This window comes from Bombina bombina, chromosome 5 (genome assembly GCF_027579735.1).
Source record: "Bombina bombina isolate aBomBom1 chromosome 5, aBomBom1.pri, whole genome shotgun sequence".
Taxonomy (NCBI): Eukaryota; Metazoa; Chordata; class Amphibia; order Anura; family Bombinatoridae; genus Bombina; species Bombina bombina.
The window spans coordinates 932,736,482-932,761,460 of record NC_069503.1 but is presented as its reverse complement, the minus strand read 5'-3'; the positions used below and the strand labels follow the sequence as shown (position 1 = coordinate 932,761,460).

Genomic DNA, 24,979 nt, shown 5'->3' with positions numbered 1-24,979 from the left:
GAAAATGGTTGTCATTTAGTACACAGGTGCCAATATAGGGCTAGATTAAAAGTGGAGAGCTAATTTATTGCGATCCTGCAACTGGGCGCACAATAAATAACCAGCCATTACAAGTGGCTGGTAATTGCTACCGCAAGCTCACGGTAGCAATTAGCGCTCCAAAAAATAACCAGAGGTCAGATCCCTGGTTAATTTTAAAAAAAGTGTCCCAATTGGCTCCAAATTAAAGTATATTGTAAGTTTTTGTAAAAAAAAAATTAGCATTTTTTTTTTTTAAATAAAAAATAACGTCACTTAGCAGATTTTAGGGGTTAAATTGAGCGGGTGTTAGGTGTTACAAAAAAAAAGGGCACTTAAAAGTGCCTTTACATAGTGGTCTATGGGGAACTGTGTGTTTCCTGTAAATATATATGTATATGCTTGTATTTATATATATTTATGTGTTAATATGTGTATATTATAATATGAGTAATTGCGTGCGCTGGTATTATGAGTGGAGCACAAATATCACGCTAGCGAAAGCGCAATTTGCACTGCACTCGTACTCTGGCCCATAATCAGCTAAGTGCTACAGTTAACGGGGCATTATTCAGATAGAGTTTAACATTTTAAAAAATTTTCTTATTTACTTCTATTAACAATTTTACTTAATTCTCATAATATTCTTTGTTGAAGAGATACTCAAGTACGTAGCATGCACATGCCTGTAGCTCTGCATAGCAATAAAAAGTGCTGACATCTAGTGTTCTTGAAAATGTATAAGATTCTTTGAAAACCGCTGCCATAAAGTGCTGCAGACATATATATGCACACTCCTGAGCTTATGTCTCTGCTTTTTAACAAAGAATACCTAGAATACAAAGAAAACTTGATCATATAAGTAAATTGAAAAGTTGCTTAAAATGGCATATTCTATCTGAATCATGAAATAAACATTTGGGATTTCATGTCCCTTTAAGGGGCACTAAAGACATTTGTAGTGCTAGCATAGATTTTTATTTTATTCATATCTTGGTTGTTACCTTACTGCAAAATGATTAATGATCTTGTGATTGCACCATTTCTTAATTATAATTAAAGGGACAACAGTACACAGTAAAATTGTTTTTTAAAGGGACACTGAACCCAATTTTTTTCTTTCATGATTCAGATAGAGCATGAAATTTTAAGCAACTTTCTAATTTACTCCTATTATAAAATGTTCTTCATTCTCTTGGTATCTTTATTTGAAATGCAAGAATGTAAGTTTAGATACCAGTCCATTTTTGGTGAACAACCTGGGTTGTACTTGCTGATTGGTGGATAAATTCATCCACCAATAAAAAAAAGTGCTGTCTATGGATCTGAACCAAAAAAAGGCTTAGATGCCTTCTTTTTCAAATAAAGATAGCAAGAGAATGATGAAAAATTGATAATAGGAATAAATTAGAAAAATTCTTAAAATAGCATGTTCTATCTGAATCATGAAAGAAAAAAATTGGGTTCAGTGTCCCTTTAATGTATTTTCAATTACTTTTTATACCAGCTGCAGAGTATAAAATGTATGAGAAATTGCATTTTCAGGTTTATTTGTGTGTATGAATTAGTTGGTTTTGTGCTTTTAAACCACAACCTACTGAAATAGGTTGAGCTTGCAGGCAATATCAGATCAAATTATGTTATCACTTTGTGTACACACACTAGCTTCCTTATCTTATATTTGTTTGTAAACCAAAGCTCAATACTTAGAGAGGACAATGGAAAAATAACATTTTTTTTATTGCTTCATTATCCTGCACTCCAGTGGGAGTGTAATTTCTTCTACTGGCTGTGTTTACATTGCCTGTCAATAGCCTGGACATAAGATCAGAAACTTTCAGTGTAGTTGGGGATACCACCGACTAAATCAGCTATTTCAAATGCTGAAATAAATGTAAATGAGCTACTTGTAAACCATTCAATGCACTCCAGCAGGTAAAATGGATCATTGGGATCAATTTAAAGGGGATAAAACAATTGGGTAAACTGTTACTTTAATCCACCTAGTTGTTGCATGACTGCCATCACCAAAACCAATACCTGTCTCCTCCAAAACAGTTTACACCATTGTGCTTTAGAAGAAGGAGACAAAGGACTGACTTTTCTAGATACTTAGACCAACACTTTTTTTAATGTGTGTATAATTTGTTTTTCAAGAATAGTTGTAAGTTGTTCTTTGTTGCAGTGTTGTTTATTGTGTGCTTATTGTAAGCATCAGGTTGCCAGTGACAATGTTTTTTTTTTTCACCCCTGTTGACAAATAATATTAATACAAAATTTCCCATTTAAAGAATAATGTACAATTTGTTAATTTAAATTTTCAAATTGCTATAAATTATTAATGTGACAATAATCATGACATTTTGTATAGACTTTTATATGTAAAATGTTCTGTTATGTTTATAAATTTCTGTAGTCACAATTTGATACATGCTTGATAGAAAGGGTGATTTGAGTTATTTAATTTAGGGAGATTTACATTACCACTAGGCTGAGAATTAAAGGGACACTATACCCAAACATTTTCTTTCATGATTAGGGTAGAGAATATAATTTTAAACAACATTCCAATTTACTTCTATTACTAATTTGCTTCATTCTTTAGATATACTTTAATGAAGAAATAGCGATGCAGACGGTGAACCAATCACAGGCGGCATCTATGTGCAGCTACCAATCAGCAGCTACTAAGCATATCTAGATATGCTTTTCAGCAAAGAATATCAAGAGAATGAAGCAAAATAGATAATAGAAGTAAATTAGAAAGTTGTTTATAATTGTATGCTCTTTCTAAATCATGAAAGAAAAAATTTGGGTTTCATGTCCCTTTAAGTAAAATTTTTGCCTGATTATCAAAAACTCACTAGCATGGTGAGAAATCATGCATTGTATTATAATATAGGTGTAACTTCTCATCCAGGACCCTACATCGAGAGATAATCAGGATATACATTGTACACCCTGTATGTTGTTCTAAACGCACAATGATACACAAAACATGTTTTTCATTTATCCCAATCAGTGTTCCCTCTAAGGCAAGTTTTGTTAGCGGTGAAAAAGTTAATTAGAGCAATTAGCAAACACTACACAATGCAGACTGCAAGGTATGGTTTCCTTATTAAAGGACCACTCAATGCAGTAGAATTGCATAATTAACAAGTGCATAAAATGCACAATGATTTAACACTTACTCTGAATTTCAAGTAAACAGTAGATTTTTTTCTAATTTATTATTTTCTTCCATTTTCTGGCCCCTTGCAATCATGTGACAGACATCAGCCAATCACAGACTATAAAGGGGTTGATTTATCATAGGCTTTGCAAGCCTTTCGACCCCCTAAGACTGCAGGTTCTCACAAGAGAACCTGCACTCCGTATTTAACAAGCAGCGCTCATAAGACCGCTGCTTTCCTAACCTTTCGCCACCTCTAAGGTGGCGATTTTCAATCTCCCCGGTCTTGTCCAACCGGGGAGATTGACAGCTCCTGCCCGCTGTGATTGGCTGTGCGTGGACAGGAGGCAGCTTTGCACGCAAACACAAAATAGCGGTCGTTTGCAATGCTGAGTTCCGCCAGAGGAATTCAGCCCTCCAGAAGAGAGATGCGGCGGACAAGGGCGCATATGTCCACCCCTGTCTGCCACAGATTGATAAATCGACCCCTATATGTTTACCCTGTGAGCTTGTTCACATACTCAATAGGATTTTGTTCCCCAGAAAGTGTGTATATAAAAAGACTGTGAAAAATTGATAATGAAAGTCAATTGGAAAGGGTCATAAAACTTCATGCTCTTTCTAAAAGTTTTTTTTGACTTGGGTGTCCCTTTAACTGTTTTACTGCTGAGCCACTCACAAAAATAGCCTTAGAGGGAACACTGATCCTAATGCAATAATAACATGAAATAATTTCCATAGCTTTTAATCAAGAAGTGACAATAAAAAATAAAAGCTTCTGAATGGCTTAAAATTATGGAAATTATACACCTCAGGGCTTTTCTTTTTGTTATCTTTAGGATTGCATTGGAATTGCTCAGTCAATTTTCACATTGTGCATGGCTAGTCAACAACAATGCTGTGTATTAAGAGTTTACCTTCCTGAGATAAGAGTAGCTATTCACTGCAAGTTCTCTGAATATCACACCAGCTCTTTAAATGTAACCCACTGTATTGATGAATTTATAACTTTTCTGATAGTAACAGCAGACTCCATGTATATTAAATTAATCAAAACAGGTCATATGTGATTGTTGTATAATTATTTATATATATATATATATATATATTTATATATATATATATATCCATGTAATGGATTAATAATGTGTAAATAATTGTAGAGAAAAAATATGTATAATTTCAGTAATCTTTTTTTGCAAATGACATAATAATGTAAATACCCCAAATGCCATACAAACCACTGTCCAGCCTTAGTCTAAGAATGCAATGTGGTCTTCTAGGTTTAGTAATGTTTTATGTTTTGAAACTTGATCTCACCAATGCCAGTGAGCACTTGTGCATTTTTAACTATTCATTTGTTTCTGAGCATTGTATCAACTATTATGTTTGCTGTTTTGTTTATTCTGATATTGTAGAGTATTGAACACTGTTTTTTTAAGTGCATTGCTATAATAATAATAATAATAAAAACAATAACAATATATTTGGTCTATTTTTGCTCTTAATATAAATAGTTGTTTATGTAGCTAAGTACTTCTGTGCTTATAATCATATTAATTGAAATCTGAGCTGCTTTAATTTTCTCACCTCTCACCCTGATGTTCAAAACCAGCTGCTCCTTGATTGGTCTTGGAAGATAGCATTATGTTGACACGTCATTGGTAGAAATGATAGCCTGAGACAGCTGGGACAGTTTGCATCACTGCATTTGCAGAAACCCTAAGGATTCCTTAAACCTTTTTTTTTTTTTTTTCGGACAATTATTGTCTGTAAATGTTATTGTTGCCATAAACAGGACATTTTTTTTTACAATAATTTACCAAGATCTTCTTTAGTTTGATGCAGGATATTAGAATTGATTGTTAAACATTTTGAATCCACATGTATTGGTTTAAAAAAAATTGTGCTTGATTAATTATTGTTTTTCACTAACCGATCTGCTAGAGTCTCCACTAATGGTTCCTTCAATTGAATAATATAATTTTTTTAAATTAAATTATGGTGAAGCATGTTAATCTAGAACTGGAGATGGTTTCAAATACATAAATCTTGGGATTACGTGACCAGATAAAATATGTGTTTTTGTTAATGTTTAGGTGTCAAAAAGAGTCTATCCACATGTATGTGACCTTGTAACTAACTAAAAATAAGAGAGTGGTTTCACTGGATTATCTCAAGTCATCTAGAAATCTTTCTAGCTACATAAATTTGAGCTGTCAAAAAAATGAAACAGACGTTGGACAACTTTGAAACAAACCATGTTTAACTGAATTCTTATTAGTTTTTTTTAAAGGGACATGGAAGTCAAAATTAAATGTTTATGATTCAGACAGAGTGCAATTTGAAAAAAAAATCCAGTTAACCTCAAGATAACCTCTTTCTCTTTGTGCCCTTTGTTGAAATGTAGTTCCTTTCTAGGGTAGCGTAACTAGGTAGGCTCATGAATGCGCATGCATCTTAAGTCCTATAGGGCAGTAATGTTTGCAACAATGTAATGTTTACAACAATGTTAAAACTGTTTGTTTTTTATTGGTTGTAAAGCATTTGCTCAGTTTCTGATAACTTTAGACTGCGTTTGTTGATTATGCAATTCTATTGCCCCTAATTTTCCTTTAAAATAATTCTTGGACAACAAACAGCTGAAACTAAAATATGAATATGAACCTCTCAGGTTTAGCTTTCAACTAAGAATACCAAGAGAACAAAGCAAAATTGATGATAAAAGTAAATTGGAAAGTTGTTTAAAATTACATGCCCTATTTGAATCATGAAAGTTTTTTTTTGGTCTTGACTGTCCCTTTAAATCCCAACTATAAGCAAGACAGTAGATGAAAATCGCATGGCTTGAAATGTCTGACTTTAGCTATAAAGTCAGCTGATTTGACAGGTCAGTCTCAATTTTATTAAAAATCAGTACACTGTTTATAGCTGATTAGTTTATTTTATTACTAAGCCAATTTGAACTGTGTTGTACTGTGCAAATCAGTTATATGGGATCTGAAGAGATGACTTAAAAATTCTCTAAGTCAGATATTTCAGCCATGGGTTGCAAATTGGCTTACAGTAAAAATAATTTTCCAGTGCTGTGAATAGACTCAACATTAAAGATGGGGTCAACAGTATAGCACCTTAACTAAAGCAATAACGAATGTTGTTATTCTTGTTTGCTTATTGTATAATATATAGATAGATTAAAATTAATTCAATACATAGCCAATTTTACTAAACCTCTTAATAAATTGTGTTACCTGTAGACATTATCAAATGGCTAGTCCTCTTTAAAAAAAAACATACAAATAATTTATATTTTCACACATTCCGACAATGAACAAATTAAAGGAACACTGAACCCAAATGTTTTCTTTCATAGTTCAGAAAGAACATGCAATTTTAAGCAACTTTCTAATTTACTCGTATTATCAATTTTTCTTCATTCTCTTGCTATCTTTATTTAAAAAGCAAGAATGTAAGTTTAGAAGCCGACCCATTTTTGGTTCACAACCTGGGTTGTTCTTGCTGAGTGGTAGCTAAATGCATCCACCATTTAACAATTGCTGTCCAGGGTCTGAACCAAACATTGGCTGGCTCCTTAGCTTAGATGCCTTCTTTTTCAAATAAAGATAGCATTAGAACGAAAATAAATTGATAATAGGAGTAAATTAGAATGTTGCTTAAAATTGTATGCTCTATCTGAATCACAAAAGAAAAAATTTGGGTTTAGTATCCCTTTAAGTGCAGAATATATGATAAATGTTAACAAAAATGCCTTGAAAAATAAATCTAAACACATCTGTATTGTATCCTTGACAAAACAAAAATGGATTGTATATCTAAATTAAATTGTAGACAAAAATTATTACATTAGCAGTTATTTATTTGAAATTATATATAAAGATGCCAAAGTTTAGTAATTATGTATGTTTTAAAGGGACATTTTACACTAGATTTTTCTTTGCAGAAATGTTTTGTAGATTATCCATTTATAATGATAACTAGTATTTATATAGCACCTTTCTCCCAGTGGGGAGTGATCGCTCTCGGAATGAACCAAATCGCCAGCTGAACAGTAATAGTTGTTATTATGACCCAATTTAATGGTACTTATTTTATCGACCTTAGAAGGATAAAGGGCTAAGTTGGTTTGAACCTATGACTTTTGAACAGGCTTTTGTAGTCATTTGTAGGACATTTTACCAACTGAGCTACCTCACCAGGAGTGTTTTTCTCACAATGTATAGTTTTTCTTATTTTAAAGGAACAGTCTAGTCAAAATTAAACTTTCATTATTCAGATAGGACTTGTAATTTTAATCAACTTTCCAATATACTTTTATCATCAAATTTGCTTGTTTCTCTTGGTATTCTTAGTTGAAACTAAACCTAGGCAGACTCATATGCTAATTTCTAAGCCCTTGAGGGCTGCCTCTAATCACATGCTTTTTAAATTCCTTTTCAACACAAAGAGACAGAAAGTACACATGGGCCATATAGATAACACTGTGTTCAGGCACAGGGAGTTATTTAAGATTTAGCACATTACAATGCTAAATGCAAGACAATAGATAATAAACAGTCACAGTCATGTGATCAGGGGGCTGGAAGAAGGTTCGTAGATATAAGGTAATCACAGAGGTAAAAAGTATATTAATATAACTGTGTTGGTTGTGCAAAACTGGGGAATGGGTAATAAAGGGATTATCTAGCTTTTAAAACAATAACAATTCTATTGTAGACTGTCCCTTTAAATAACATTGTGCTGATTTTCAGATTCCTAACAAAGCCCCAAAGTTTTAAATGTATACAAATGTCTACAGACTCCTGGTTGTGTAATGAGTATTTTCATATGTAGGGGAGGGGGAAGTGTGTGTGTCTGATCTTCTTGCTTTCCCAGCCCCTTTCAGTGGGTGTCCCAGCCTAAACTCATCAACATTGCTAACCTGTGAGCGTCTAAGTAAGTTTATAAAAGGTTCTATACTGACTATTTAGATCAGTATCTGTGCATATTCCCCTTTATGGTAGTGTCTATTACATGCAGTTATATGAAAATTGGTGTATACCATCCATTTAAGTTTTCCTTCCAGTATCTTTGCACATGTTCAGACAATCTATCCTATCTAGCAATAATGAAAACTGCAAGAGCCATGTAAAGTAAATGAAAAAAAAAAATGATTATGTCTTTAAGGCTTTTTTTTGGGGTGTTGATTTTATTGAATATTTTAACAAAATGTAAATGAAAAAAAAAAGATAAAAAATGCATACTCTGTAAGACAATTAAATGGAACTATAGCCAGGAATTCAGCTAAATTGTTTGCTTAAAATATGTTCAATGTTAAAAAAGAACAAATTTGTAGATCTTTGCTTTCTTCTTAACAACTGCCAAATATATAATACAACAAATGTATGTAAAGCTCAATGCATATGTTCAATATGTAAAAATCATGAAAACATTATATAAATGAAAACAAGACAGACATCTGTAATATATTTAGTAACCATGGCTCTGGGTACTGTTTTTTATTTTATTAGCTCTGCAAGGAGCTAGTTGATACGGCAATTTCTTCAGAGAACATAAAGTAGTCACAAACAAAAGGTCTTACACTCCGTGGGTGGCCTCTATCATATAGTGCTGGCAACTCTTTCTAGCCATTGTTCTAGTTTTTGGTCAACTTGACATATCAATTATCTGCAAGGTAAATTTGATTAAGTAAATATGTTTCTGGGTGCCCCATTCTGAAGAATTTGTTATTATATTTTCTGACGTTTTCTCAAAGAAAACATTTAACCCTATTAAATTGAGCTGTTCATTTCTTCTTACCGTGGCAGTAACTTGACTACATCTAGAATACGAGTAGAGTTGAATCTGATGTATATAAATGTACTTTTTTTGTTTGAAACACTGTTGATATAAAACTCTTCTTCTTGTATATAGAATTCTTCAATTATAAAAGCTTACCTCTCCTAAAATAATTGATGAATATCAATGAATTTTTAAATTTATTTTATTTTACTTTTTTAAGGATCCACCAACTTCAGTATCTCTTGGACTTCGAATGGAGGAAATGATTTTCAACTTGGCAGACACACATTTATTCTTTAATGATTTAGAGGTAAGCATCATTTGAATTCTTATTTATTTGTTTCCATTTTTTTAGTTGTTCTAAAATATATTTTTTGTTTTTCATGTATTGAGCAATTATAAGATTTATTTCTTTTAGCGTCTTTAACTTTCCCATAATCTGTATTAAGTTGTTTACAAAACATGATTTTATTATATTTGCTGACAAATAATCTTGAATTATCTATCTATCTCATATATATATATATATATATATATATATATATATATATATATATATATATATATATATATACATACACTGTATATCTCAAAATAACAAGAGCATTTCAGCATGCAGTAATACCTTTTTATTAGACTAACATTACATAGTAAAACACAAGCTTTTGAGAGTTACCTATCTTGTTCATAGATATCTTGCAAAGAAGGGGGGTCTATGGGGACAGGATAGAACAGGAGGTGGTATATATATATATATATATATATATATATATATATATATATATAGTGAATTTACATACTATAATTTTCTGGTTTTGTTGAGTAACACCTATGTGCACCTATGTCCTTCAACTAAGTAAATGTCTTAGAAGTGGCATGCAACTCACACAGTGCTTTAAGAATCAATATTTACATGCAGTAGTTTACTTAGATTTACTATTTCATTTTCTTAAATGACTGTAGCCGCAATATGATTGACATACTAACACAGCAAGGGCATTTTATTAGGAAAGTCACCTCCTTCCATATTTTTACTGTGAAGTATGAAGCAAACTACATTTCAGTTTCATCAAGGTATAGACAGCTGTTTATTTAAAACCCAGTCGCTAAGCAAGCTTGTGGTAGGGCTGCCAACAGACATTAATCATCGAGTTGCTGTTTTTCTGGATTTTGGAAATGTATGTTATTTCAGACAGAAGAAGGAATCTGAAAGATTCAAAATAAAACTTCTCCTGATCAAAGTTAATTGGCAGCAATTGGCCTTTAAATATTTCCTGATGTTTCCTTTTTCAAAAATCAAGCAAAATGCACCTTATTTAATGGATGAGCCAAAATCATTTTAAAAATGCCAGTATGTGACAGACTTTAAATGTGGTTTTTTTAACATCTGTCCTATATTTTGATTTCTTTTCATCTGTAAAGAAACTACTCACAGATGAATTGGCAACTTATATTGCAATCAAATCATTTATATGTACTTTATTTTATCCCATTCCTCAGAAAAGTGTTTCTTTTTATTATATTTTTTGAAATTATATGAAATAATTTTTACATCATATTCATTTTTCTTATTTAATTATGAAAACATAAAACCCCGGCAATACATTACAAATACATTATATATACACGCAGCAATGAACTGTTTTTATTAAAATTACTATTTTGATTTGATAATCTCTATTTGAATTACTGTTTATATTTCAAATAATTTATTTCAATGAAAGCACCCATTTTTTCTCTGTGCCCTATTGATCTTTAAACAAAAGGTGCAAATATTAGTTGGAGTTCATCTCAAATAAAATATATGCAGTCCAATTTTAAGGATATTAAAGTCATTTGATTTTTTCCCAAAAAATATAGATGTTCTTGTGATAAGAAAACAAAACATAAATAAAATAAAAAAACAACATATATATATATATATATATATATATATATATATATATATATATATATATCACAGTGGCTTTCTAGTCAGTGGTTAAAAGTTACAAGCCCAAATCAAAAAAGTTACTAGTGCACTCTGTGCTAGAGATAGGACAAAATTAAATATTAAGCTTATCCACTGCAATTTCTTACTTGTCCAGGAGTAGTGTACATTTTAAGTCCCGTATATACGTCTCTGGGAGATTCACTTGTCTTCTTGAGGATGGATGAGATCACCAAAATATTGCATTGTAACCTGTGCTATAAAGGCATTATTGAACTCACTAGAGTATATATATATATATATATATATATATATATATATATATATATATATATATATATATATATATATAAAAGTGTATCTTATATTTTATTGAATTTAATGTTTTTACATAGTGCTCTTTAAAATGAAAACAAAATTATATATATATATATTGTCTTTATTTTGTTAACTGTCCATTAATGAGTGGTTGACTTGTTAAACTACTGACCTTGCTTACAAGTTGTAACATGAGCTTGTATTTCTCCCAGTCTGGGAGCACCAGTTTCAGTTACATTTAGCTTGACTGTTCAGCCCTATTTATAGGAGAATAACGGCAAAAAATTAAGTTGAAAATTATTTAACTACAATAATTCAACTATTGAAATATTGTCTTCACCTTCCTTTAATATCTATCTATTTATCTATCTATCTATCTATCATCAGATTTGGGATAGATTTAGAATTATGGATTACAATTAGAATTATGGACTGAATTTAGAATTAGGCATTGGGGTTCTAGTAAATGGGTTTAAAATTACATATGGGATCATTTAGGTTAATTTTAGAAATCAGATTAGGTTTGGGATTAAAGATTAAGGTTAGGGTCATAGCTGTGCATTTTGATTGAATTATGGTTAGGGTTAGGGTTTTAAGAATTATGTTTAGTTTTAAGGTTATGGGTAGCGTTAGAGTTAAAAATTGGGGTTAGTTTAAGCGTTATAGAACAGGGTTATGGTTAGGGCATCAAGCAGAGTTAATCCCTTGGATGTCTGAAAGGGCTGCAATATGTTGTAAAGCAATGTGTAGCAACACTCTCTGGCATTCAAGAAGTTAAAGGGACAGTATACACAAATTGTCATATAACTGCATGTAATAAAAATCCAGTATAAAACTGTTTAAAAACTTACTTAGAAGCTCTCTGTTTAGCTCTGTTCAAAAGGTAGGTGGAAAGCCCACTGCAAGTGGGAAAATAAGACACTCCCCCTTCTTTTGCATATGAAAAGACCCTTTACACAAACAGGAGCAAGCTGGAGTAGGTATCTGACAGTATTCTCCTAAAACTTTGGGGCTTGGTTAGGAGACTGAAAATCAGAGCAATGTTATTTAAAAATAAGCAAAACAATGCATTTTGTTAAAAAAAATGTATGGGCTATATAAATAGATCATCTACAAAACATTTATGCAAAGAATAAAATGATTGTTTAATGTCCCTTTAAGCAGTTAACAGAAGGTTGCCCTCTATTGCTGCTATGTCACCTTCAACATTCCTAGGCTGATGACATTGCTGAGTCCTTAGCAGCAATATCCCTGTCAAGAACCTGGAATAACAGATATATCAATGTTTAAAAGAAAAGAACATTTTAGTTTGCCAAAGGAAAAAAAAGACTATGCTCCCAATATATTTTATTTCTCAACTCTATAGTCAACCTTACCTAATATTGATGCATTGCCTAGGAAGCATATGAATATCTGATTTCAGTTCAGTTCTGAGCTGTGGTTTGGCTAGACTACATTTTTACCTTGTGCTACTAAATTTGATTGTTCCATGCAATTTTTCAAAGGTTTATTTAATTTTCCTTTTTGTATTATTAATTATTTCTTAATTACACAGGAAAACGTATTTTTACCAAAAATTTTTATTGACTTCTTTTTTACTTATAGTTTTGTCGGTGTTGTGCATGAATATGTTTGTATAATCACTAGGGTTTATACACTGATACATCAGTTTTGTTGCTGTCTGTTGTGCATCTATTTAAGTGTCATGCATCAACTTGTGTGTTATACATTCCCTGTAATTGGACTCTTCTATGTTTGCAAAAAGTAGATATATTTCTAATATACATTTATTAAACATTTTCTTAAAATATCCATCTTTTTATATCCTCTACTTGTTTAAGTTTTCTAGTGTTAGCCAAGTTTTTGTTGTTTTTTTGTTTTAACTTAAAACTTTGACAGTTGTCCGGATTCTATGTGTATGCCTATGCACACACACACACTCTTATACAAATGTATATATCTGTATGTGTGTGTTCTTTGTTCAATGTTGTAAAGTAAAGGTTATTGATAATGTATGTTAAATACTGCTGCCTAACCAGTTGTTTCTTTTATATAATGTATCATTTATTTATATTATAATTAAATTATATGGGTGGCAATTACAGTGATACAGGGCAAGCATGGCAACTACGTTATCTTTTTCAATAAGGTGATTTCATCAATTGTTTTACTTGTTATAAATTCCCCCTTAAACAGGCAATTTGATTGATATTCTTTTCATGTTTGAAACAATGAACAAGAGTTGTTTTTATACTGCATACATTAACATTCATGTCCATTTAATGTGTGTTATGAGAGCATTTGTTAAAAAAACATTAAAGAATATTTTTAGTACAATGTCCCTTTATATCTTTTATATATTTATGTTTATTATGTATAAGTAAATAATTACCAAATTGCAGAAGACCTGTTTTATAAGCATTTATAACTGCCAGTTTGTTAGCAAGAGATGCAGGGCTTTCAGGTTAAATTACATTTTCATGATTCAGATACAGAATGTAATTTTGAAAAACTTTTCGATTTACTTCCATTAAAAAAATGTGCACAGTCTTTAATATTTACACTTTTTGAGTCACCAGATCCTACTGAGCATGTGCAAGAATTCACAGACCATACGTATATGCATTTGTGATTGGCTGATTGCTATCACATGGTTAAGAGGAGTGAAAATATACATAACTTTGAAATTTGTTATAAAAAAATCTACTACTCATTTGAAGTTCAAACTAAGTGCTATTGCATTGTCTTGTTATCTTGCATTTGTTGATTATGCAAATCTAATGTGTTGACTGGTCCTTTAAGAGCAGTCAGGGGATACACCCCATGCAAACCTTCTAGATTATGCTATCTTAACCCCTATGGCTTGGTAGTACATTCTTCCTATGCTTATTCAAACATTTAATGGGGATATATTTTTCAGTCTAATGCTCCCTTAGAAAAAGCAACATTATATTAAAATTAAATGCGTGTGAGTGCATTCAGTTTTGATTAAAGCATTTTCCCAATAGATTTGTATTACAAAAAATGAATCTAGTAAAAATGCTTTTAGGTATAGATTTTACTGTGCATAAGGCATATGTGTCTGTATACACCATACATGCACATTCCGGAAACTGTGCCCGCTCAGAAAACTGGTGTTGATGCTGATGTCATCATATTTTTAATATTTTTTTAATTGTCTAGAAGAATCAGGTTCCTTTCTCTGATGAGGCCCAAGGAGGGGAAACATACATCTGTGTTAACTATTACTCTTGTCCAGTGGTATTGCTGTCTGGTATTTTGGGGCTAACATATGTTATGTTGCTGTCACTAATTTGTTAAATGTACATTTTTGGTTTCTTACGTATGATTGATATATGTGGACATTTGAAAAAAGAATACATCTTCTCTGGCATCAGCAATGGCTTAGTGGAGATTAAGGGCTAGATTACACTGTGTGCAGAATTATTAGGCAAATGAGTATTTTGACCACATCATCCTCTTTATGCATGTTGTCTTACTCCAAGCTGTATAGGCTCGAAAGCCTACTACCAATTAAGCATATTAGGTGATGTGCATCTCTGTAATGAGAAGGGGTGTGGTCTAATGACATCAACACCCTATATCAGGTGTGCATAATTATTAGGCAACTTCCTTTCCTTTGGCAAAATGGGTCAAAAGAAGGACTTGACAGGCTCAGAAAAGTAAAAAATAATGAGATATCTTGCAGAGGGATGCAGCACTCTTAAAATTGCAAAGCTTCTGAAGCGTGATCATCGAACAATCAAGCGTTTCATTCAAAATAGTCAACAGGGTCGCAGGAAGCGTGTGGAAAAACCAAGGCGCAAAATAACTGCCCATGAACTGAGAAAAGTCAAGCGTGCAGCTGCCAAGATGCCACTTGCCACCAGTTTGGCCATATTTCAGAGCTGCAACATCACTGGAGTGCCCAAAAGCACAAGGTGTGCAATACTCAGAGACATGGCCAAGGTAAGAAAGGCTGAAAGACAACCACCACTGAACAAGACACACAAGCTGAAACGTCAAGACTGGGCCAAGAAATATCTCAAGACTGATTTTTCTAAGGTTTTATGGACTGATGAAATGAGAGTGAGTCTTGATGGGCCAGATGGATGGGCCCGTGGCTGGATTGGTAAAGGGCAGAGAGCTCCAGTCCGACTCAGACGCCAGCAAGGTGGAGGTGGAGTACTGGTTTGGGCTGGTATCATCAAAGATGAGCTTGTGGGGCCTTTTCGGGTTGAGGATGGAGTCAAGCTCAACTCCCAGTCCTACTGCCAGTTTCTGGAAGACACCTTCTTCAAGCAGTGGTACAGGAAGAAGTCTGCATCCTTCAAGAAAAACATGATTTTCATGCAGGACAATGCTCCATCACACGCGTCCAAGTACTCCACAGCGTGGCTGGCAAGAAAGGGTATAAAAGAAGAAAATCTAATGACATGGCCTCCTTGTTCACCTGATCTGAACCCCATTGAGAACCTGTGGTCCATCATCAAATGTGAGATTTACAAGGAGGGAAAACAGTACACCTCTCTGAACAGTGTCTGGGAGGCTGTGGTTGCTGATGCACGCAATGTTGATGGTGAACAGATCAAAACACTGACAGAATCCATGGATGGCAGGCTTTTGAGTGTCCTTGCAAAGAAAGGTGGCTATATTGGTCACTAATTTGTTTTTGTTTTGTTTTTGAATGTCAGAAATGTATATTTGTGAATGTTGAGATGTTATATTGGTTTCACTGGTAAAAATAAATAATTGAAATGGGTATATATTTGTTTTTTGTTAAGTTGCCTAATAATTATGCACAGTAATAGTCACCTGCACACACAGATATCCCCCTAAAATAGCTATAACTAAAAACAAACTAAAAACTACTTCCAAAACTATTCAGCTTTGATATTAATGAGTTTTTGGGTTCATTGAGAACATGGTTGTTGTTCAATAATAAAATTAATCCTCAAAAATACAACTTGCCTAATAATTCTGCACTCCCTGTACAAATTGAGAGCTTATTTATCGCATGCATAAACTGGCAAATTTGCGGTAGCAATTAATGCTCAAATAATTAACCAGAGGTCCGACCTCCGGTTCATTTTTAAAATGTGCCCCAACTGCCCCCCGCAAAAAATAATTCTGTAGTGCATTTTGACAAATAAAACATATGAGCATTTTTTTTAAAGCTGTACTAAGTAGTTTTTAAGGGTTAAAAAGTGGCGTGTGTGAGAAAAAAACGGCACTGAAAAGTGCATTTACATTGCGATCTATGGGGACTGTGTGCTTATATACGTATATATTGATGTATGAATATGTTTATATATTTATATACATATATATTTACAATCTGCTGCACATCGCTACACGACTTACCCCCTTTGCTCTGTTAGTTCTCATGCCGTATCTCAAAGCATAAGAACGAGGCTTCTGTTGGAGCCTAAGGAAGCTCACTCTCATGAGTGCAAAGCTTCTGTGCAATGTGGATGCGTGGTTGCCTTCGCATTGCACCTAACTTGTTATACTAGCACACATTTGCTTGTGCTGGTATTTCTAAGTGGTGCGCAAATATCACTTTTGCCGAAGCAATATTTTGCATTCCACTTATAATCTAGTTAGAACTTTATGGCGATTGAGAGGGCGCTAATAAGCTGGGTATACTTAACACACCTAATTAATTAAGATTATATCAAAACAAAAAATAAGTCAAATACGGTGAATTTTTGTCAATCTTTTACTAGTGGAAATAATCCCTGATTTGTGCAATACATAAATTCATAAAACAATATATGAAAACATTTGAAGACACATAAATTAAAATTAGATACAATATTTTTAACTAGTACTGTAGGAATACCACCCTGATATAAAAATATATATTTATAATAAGCGCTTTTAAAATTGCATTGATCAATGTTTGAGTCCTTAAAATCAATTAGTTTATTCCTGGATATATTGGACAGTCTTTATAGTCCTTATAAATTTTCAACAGAGGAAATCCCTTTGGTTGTATGGTTTATTGCATACAAGACTTTTCACTGTGATTAAAATTAATATACTGGATAAAAGCGATAAAATGTTCCTTATTTACGATACTTTGTATCCTTGCTTGGTTATATATATAACTTTAACTCACAGAAAGTTGCAGCGACTGTATCCAGATGTCGCTGTGATGTATCTCAGAGACTGTGGTCTTTAATCGTAACACGCTCCTTGCGTGTGGGCCGCTTTGTGTGCTGCAGCTCCTATCCTCTGGCACAGGATTCTCCACTCCCTCCGTGGGGAGGTAACCGGCAGAGGTACGCCGCTCCTTGCGTGTGAATATCTGATGAGCTGTTATCTTTTGCTTCCAATATTCTCAGCTCCCTGTTTGTGACAAGCAGTCTGGATTTTCGTAAGTACGATCCTCGAGGTGGAATGGGCACCCGCTCTTAGCGTTAATACGCGCGGGTAAATACTAGGTACCTAGTGGGTTTGGTTCTGGTAACAGGCAACTTCAACTTCTACGCGTTTCACCCATGTGTGTGGGCTTTATCAAGATATCAGTTGCTGCCAGAACTTGGATTTAAAAAGCCATTACTTCCTTCTCATTGGTTAATATGTTTCCAGGTGATTGTTTCTTAAGGTGGATTTCTCAGGTGAATGATTCTTAAGGTGGAATCACAATAGTTCTTATTTTGTTCCTTTGGGAATCTTAATTTCCCATGTTTTCTTGTTAAGTTTCTTTGGCACTAATTAGACTGTGGAATGATTTTATATATATAAAGCAATAGTAATGTGAATATAATTGTAATTATTACTGCTTCAGGGTGGTAATTCCCAAGGGTGGTATTCCATTGTTAAAAACGGACAAAAAAAGAACAATATGAATACAATGAAAATATCATTAAAAAATAATAATAAATAGACAAAATTTAAGAATGAAAAATAAAGTTAAATAAATATATGAAAATAGATGTGAGAAATATATATATTAATCACTATGATCTAGGGAAATAATGTTAATTTTATAATAAGTTATATAATTGATATGACTAAGATTATGTATATTTGTTCTTTTTGTGATAAAATGAGCTTTTTAATAGTATTCTACTTCTTATTGTTTATTCTCTTTAAAAATGAATCTGTTAATTATTTCGGGGTGGTTTCTGCTACACATGAATATTTAGGTAAGTATTCTAACGGGTTATACTGCTAAATATATTTATTTAACTTTATTTTTCATTCTTAAATTTTGTGTATTTATTATTATTTTTTAATGATATTTTCATTGTATTCATTGTATTCATATTGTTCTTTTTTTGTCCGTTTTTAACAATGGAATACCACCCTTGGGAATTACCACCCTGAAGCAGTAATAATTACAATTATATTCACATTACTATTGCTTTATATATATAAAATCATTCCACAGTCTAATTAGTGCCAAAGAAACTTAACAAGAAAACATGGGAAATTAAGATTCCCAAAGGAACAAAATAAGAACTATTGTGATTCCACCTTAGTAATCATTCACCTGAGAAATCCACCTTAAGTCGAGTCTTGATAAAGGTCAATGCATGACCGAAACGCGTCGACTGGTAAGTGATACTCTGATAGGTAGCTATTTTTGGAAAACGTCTGCACTATTATTGTTCTTGTTTTTATAGAAAGGATCAATATGGCAGAACACTGAACTGACCGATTGGGTCTACACTTAGGAGTCCTATCTGCACCTCACACTTGGGAGAAATTACACTGGGAAGTAACACTGGGAGAATAACTACTGCATTTGTTTGGGACATACAAGTACATTTTTTTCCAATTCTGACATTCCTTACTGTTGTTGAACTGTTCACTGTTTTCAGGATTTTTTCTTTCTTTTTTCATTTTTTCATTGTTCCAATCATTTTTTGGAGTTTGCCATCATGTTATAACTTTCTTTTGGAGTACACATGAATCACCTTATTGTTTGATTACACCACACAAATTTATATAATGTTGATTTTAAACTGATTGTCACACTGTTTTTTATCCACAACGTTCTTTTATCAACATGTTCTCTTATTAACATTGTTCGCACCATTGTTTGCACCATTTTTTCACATTTATTTGAAGACACCTATTAGCACTGTCAATTTGAGACACTTTTTAGCACTGTCAATCATCTCAGACAGCCACCCTTACTACGGGTAAACCCCTTAGCAGACATATTGCCAACACAACATACCGAGTCTTAGACAGTCTAAAGCACTGATCTTGTCAAGGTTTGTAACATTTGTTTTTATTGTTGCCACTTATTGTAAAATCTTGGATCCATGATTATATCTTTTATTGTACTCTAGGTATATTTTATTGTATCTTATACATTTTATTGTATTAATAAACGACATATTTTTAGACTTAGACCCGGCCTTTGTCCTATTGGCGCTTTAATAATTTTCTCTCTGATTATCCACCTTTCTGACCGCTAGGGGTCAATTTATTAAAGCAAGGGTCCCTCTAGCATTAGGCGCTCAGTGTCACCCCCATTCACTGTTACCAGAACCAAACCCACTAGGTACCTAGTATTTACCCGCGCGTTTTTTACGCTAAGAGCGGGTGCCCATTCCACCTCGAGGATCGTACTTACGAAAATCCAGACTGCTTGTCACAAACAGGGAGCTGAGAATATTGGAAGCAAAAGATAACAGCTCATCAGATATTCACACGCAAGGAGCGGCGTACCTCTGCCGGTTACCTCCCCACGGAGGGAGTGGAGAATCCTGTGCCAGAGGATAGGAGCTGCAGCACACAAAGCGGCCCACACGCAAGGAGCGTGTTACGATTAAAGACCACAGTCTCTGAGATACATCACAGCGACATCTGGATACAGTCGCTGCAACTTTCTGTGAGTTAAAGTTATATATATAACCAAGCAAGGATACAAAGTATCGTAAATAAGGAGCTTTTATCCAGTATATTAATTTTAATCACAGTGAAAAGTCTTGTATGCAATAAACCATACAACCAAAGGGATTTCATCTGTTGAAAATTTATAAGGACTATAAAGACTGTCCAATATATCCAGGAATAAACTAATTGATTTTAAGGACTCAAACATTGATCAATGCAATTTTAAAAGCGCTTATTATAAATATATATTTTTATATCAGGGTGGTATTCCTACAGTACTAGTTAAAAATATTGTATCTAATTTTAATTTATGTGTCTTCAAATGTTTTCATATATTGTTTTATGAATTTATGTATTGCACAAATCAGGGATTATTTCCACTAGTAAAAGATTGACAAAAATTCACCGTATTTGACTTATTTTTTGCTTTGATATAATCTTAATTAATTAGGTGTGTTAAGTATACCCAGCTTATTAGCGCCCTCTCAATCGCCATATTGTTTGTCCATTTTCTATCTTGAGGAGATAGTGGAGAGTGGCTTAGGTATCCTTTTTAGATTTTAAGCGCTGACAACTCCTGTGCTATCTAGTTAGAACTTTAACATTTACTACCTCTTTTATTTTATTCTCTGTGTTGTAAATATTGCAGGCTGACCCAGAAAATCTAAGGTTGCATCAGGAAAGTTACTTTAAATGTTGTGGTATTTACAGGCATAGCTCTATAATCTAGTAAAGAATTGAGATGTGTCATGAGCATGCAGAAACAAAGCCAAATAGGACAAGGCATATGAGTTCTAAGAAAGACAGTTATTAACAAATATAACCTAATTCAGATGTGCAGGGCCATCTTTAGCACAGGGCAAAAGGGGCAACTGCCCAGGGCCCTGTCTTTGTTGTGGGGCCCAAGAGTCCTAAAAATATATATATATATATATATATATTTATTTTTTATTTTATTTTTTTGGTTCATGCCAGACTGCTGATTTCATGTTATATGGGGGGGACACACAGCCATCCTAATACTGTTACAGTCAAAAGTTCTCTGCTTATATTTATTTGTGAGAAACTGTGCCAGACCCAGTGTTATGTGACATGCCAAGCTAGTGCCATGTGCTGTTTTAGATGTGCACTGTGCAGCACTGAATGCTAATCCATAACTCGGCATCCAGCCAATCCCACTGCATCAGAAAAGGTCATGCTGGGGTTACCACTGTTACCAGGTAACTGCTCTGGTGGTGGGGATGTTTCTGGGTAGGGCTGACTGTAGGCGCATGCAGCAGAAAGCTGGAGCGGCAGGCACATGAGGATTTGAGTATCTGTGCAGCTGCACACACTGCTCTCTTCAGTCTTGAGGATGTGTGACTCATCTCACACGGTATCCATGCATCCTTTGGCAGACAACATCCAGTCTGCTGGTCCCCTTAGCCCTGCTCTTTCTGCTGTGGCCCTAAGATCAATTAACAGAAGTTTGTTAGGGGAACGTTGCTTTGTAGAAAGGTTTTAGTGGGAAGAATAAGTGAGTGCACACACGCCCCTCTCCCATGCAGCATTGTCTAGTGCAGGGTGAGAGGGAACTTGTTCCTAGCAAAAAAAAGTGACATGTGCTGCTGTGGCTGATGTATAGTGTCATTCTGATACTTCACACATTAAGGTAAGGTTTATTTTTATAGTTTTTTTCTTCTCTGTCTCAGATTTTACAGCTTCCCATAGTAGTTCTGCTGTTCCAGTCAGTAAACTTATATTTGTCTGCACCTCCATGCTTCCTCCTCAGTTTTTACCTTGTTTTGCTCCTGTTGGCTGCCCTAAATCTCTTTAACCAGCTAAACTCACACCAGAATCACATTCAAAAACATATTAAATTAATCCACAGTGGAGGAATTTATATATTTATGTACTTATTAGTACTGCTTAGGCATAGTTTCACATATTGCAATTTATTTTTATTTTTTTAAATGATTAGCCCAGCAGTGGATGATCCACTAATAATAATAACTGGGCTAATCAATTAAAAAAAAATTTGATTTATTTGTTTTTTGGGATGTTGGGGTGGAGAGCGAAATTGCATGGAGGGGGCAAGAAAATGTTTGCCCAGGGTCCAGTCAATATTAAAGACGGCCCTGCAGATGTGCACTGACAGTTGAGTATGAAGAGACAGCTCCATTTCCAAGCTACCTACCTATGTTCTCTATTTGAATGAGGCCGGCAACACATGCATAGTTAAAGGACCATTAAGTACAGTAGGACTGTATAATAAAAAAGCAAATAAAAAAAAGAAAAAGCAAAAGCACTTACTCTAAATTTTAAATAAGCTGAAGAATTTTCTTTCTGACACATTTAAAATGTACTTTAATGATTTTCATATAAATGCAATGTGAAAGAGGATAAAAGTCACAGGTAGGGAGTCAGCTGTCAGCTGCTTTTTGTGCACTTCTGTCTCTGTATGCAATAGCAGGTTTTGTCAATGAATTTGTAGCCCAGAAAGGATCCATTTGATTGGCATATAGAAGTCTTCTGTTATTTTTTTTTTCTTATTAAATTTTTTTTCTTTTGTGATTCAGATATAGCATGCAATTTTAATCAACTTTCTAATTTACTCCTATTATCAATGTTTCTTCGTTCTCTTGCTATCTGTATTTGAAAAAGAAGGCATCTAAGCTTTTTTCTTTGTTCAGAGCTCTGGACAGCAGTTTTTTATTGGTGGATGAATTTATCCACCAATCAGCAAGGACAACCTAGGTTGTTCACCAAAGCGGGACGGCTTCTAAACTTACATTCTTGCATTTCAAATAAAGATACCAAGAGAATAAAGAAAATTTGATAATAGGAGTAAATTAGAAAGTTGCTTAAAATTGCATGCTCTATCTAAATCACGAAAGGAAAAATTTGGGTTCATTGTCCCTTTGACATTTCATACTGGGGCTTTTACATTTAGAATATACTGTATGTATGTTTATCCAAGTGTATTTACATTTCTTTACTGCTTTACATTAACACATTTTGCATATTTTTTGGTAATTTTATTACATATACCATGTTTTAATGCTATTTTCTTTGATTTTGGGTGGGCCTCTAAATCATTCTGGAAATATAATTTTGACAGGTTCTGCATTCATTAATTAGTTTTTAAGGATAACTTTGGTTTCCCTTGAAATCTTTTTTTATTTTTGCTGCCTTTGAGTGGTTTTACAATTATGTAATTAATATACATTTTGAAGGTGGTTGTAACAGTTGTTGCTATAATAAAACTGTACATCTACTTGGCTTCAGCATAGTTTAGGTTTTGTGTAGTGTTTGCAGACTTTTGGCTTAAGTCTGTTATACAGTGTATGTCCTATTTGTAGAATTTCATTAAATAAAGCTTATGAAGATTATAACATTTTATGATCTAACCTTTTGGACATTTTATGATCTAACCGTATAGGTTTGTTGGATTAAACAGAAGAAGGGTTTAGAGTGCATTTTAAACCATGAGGTTTAAGTGAGATCTTTATGTATGTAATCTATAAGATGTAATCAAGAAAAATACTTAATACTTTTCAATTACCTTGCATGCTCATCAAGGCACGATATTTTTTTATGGAAAATACTTGTCTTTCCTTTGTTTAAAAGCATTAAAATATAATTTTTATGTTTCACATTCTTCTTAACAGTTTAAAAAACACACATTTATATTAAAGAGGCATTAAAGGCACCCTGTAATGTATTTGTTGTCTCCATTAATATATTCCCAATGGCTTGTGCTGCATAGTAGTAAATTTATTATTTGGATTTATTTTTGCACTTGAGATAGCTAACCTTGTTCACTGAAACCACCCCCCATAGTGAAAATATTGATACCTAAGTATTGGTCTTTGTGTAAAGAGAGATAGAAAAGATAAGCAGATCTGCTATTCCATTTAAGTGGGTTTGTTCTGGAGAACACTGAGCTTCAAAGAAAACCAAAACATTTATTTCAAAAGCAAAATAAACCTAAATGAGCCATTTATCATACCTTTAAATACCATATATCTGGTAAAACAAGTCATTAGACACGCATGAAAGGCAAATCAATTTAACAGTACAGTATAGGGCTCCCAGAAATTTTGGCTGAATTGTGATGCCATCCACTTGTAATCCCAGATTGTACGTTATTCTTAGTGCAAGACTAAGCACAAGAAAATGAACCCACACTATTAACTGTGCTCTACTTTTAATAAAGTCCTTTATAGTGCATTCAATTATATATTTGATGTTACGTTAACTTCAGTACTCCTCAAATAATCCTTATTTGCTTTACTTGTAAATTAAGATGACAATATAGTATGGTTTAAAGGGACACTGTACACAATTTTTTTCTTTCATGATTCAGATAGAGCATGCAATTGTAAGCATCTTTCTAATTTACTCCTAATGTCAAATTTTCTTTATTCACTTGATATTTTTATTTGAAAAGCAAGAATTTAAGTATAGATGCCGGCCCATTTTTGGTGAACAAGCTGGGTTGTCCTTGCTGATTGGACAGCACCAATAAACAAGTGCTGTCCATGGTTCTGAACCACAAATAGGCTGGCTCCTTAGCTTAAATGTCTTCTTTTTCAAATAAAGAAAGCAAGAGAACGAAGAAAAATTGATAATAGGAGTAAATTAGAAAGTTGCTTTAAATTGCTTGCTCTATATGAATCACAAAAGAAAAAATTTAGGTTCAGTGTCCCTTTAAGGAGTGATTTTGTTTTGTTAAGCAGTTTAATAATAGAGATGTATAGAAGTGGTACAACAGTTTCATCACATGTGAGGCATTTTTATTGAATAGTCAAAAACTAACATAAAAATACTATAAACTAAAATACTACATTTTCAGACTCCTGATTTTCAGACTCCTAACCAAGTCCCAAAGTATCAGG

At 33.3% G+C, this 24,979-nt stretch overlaps 1 protein-coding gene across 5 annotated transcripts in view; it reads left to right on the top strand.

The window, feature by feature from the left end:
• The window catches only part of EYA1 (EYA transcriptional coactivator and phosphatase 1), a 123,435-nt gene that overhangs the window by 72,579 nt on the left and 25,877 nt on the right, over nt 1-24,979 (top strand). For all 5 annotated transcript variants that reach the window (XM_053715120.1, XM_053715119.1, XM_053715118.1 and 2 more), the window contains one exon: nt 9,210-9,299. In XM_053715120.1, coding sequence (XP_053571095.1) covers nt 9,210-9,299 — 90 coding nt within the window. The remainder of the gene's footprint in view (nt 1-9,209; nt 9,300-24,979) is intronic.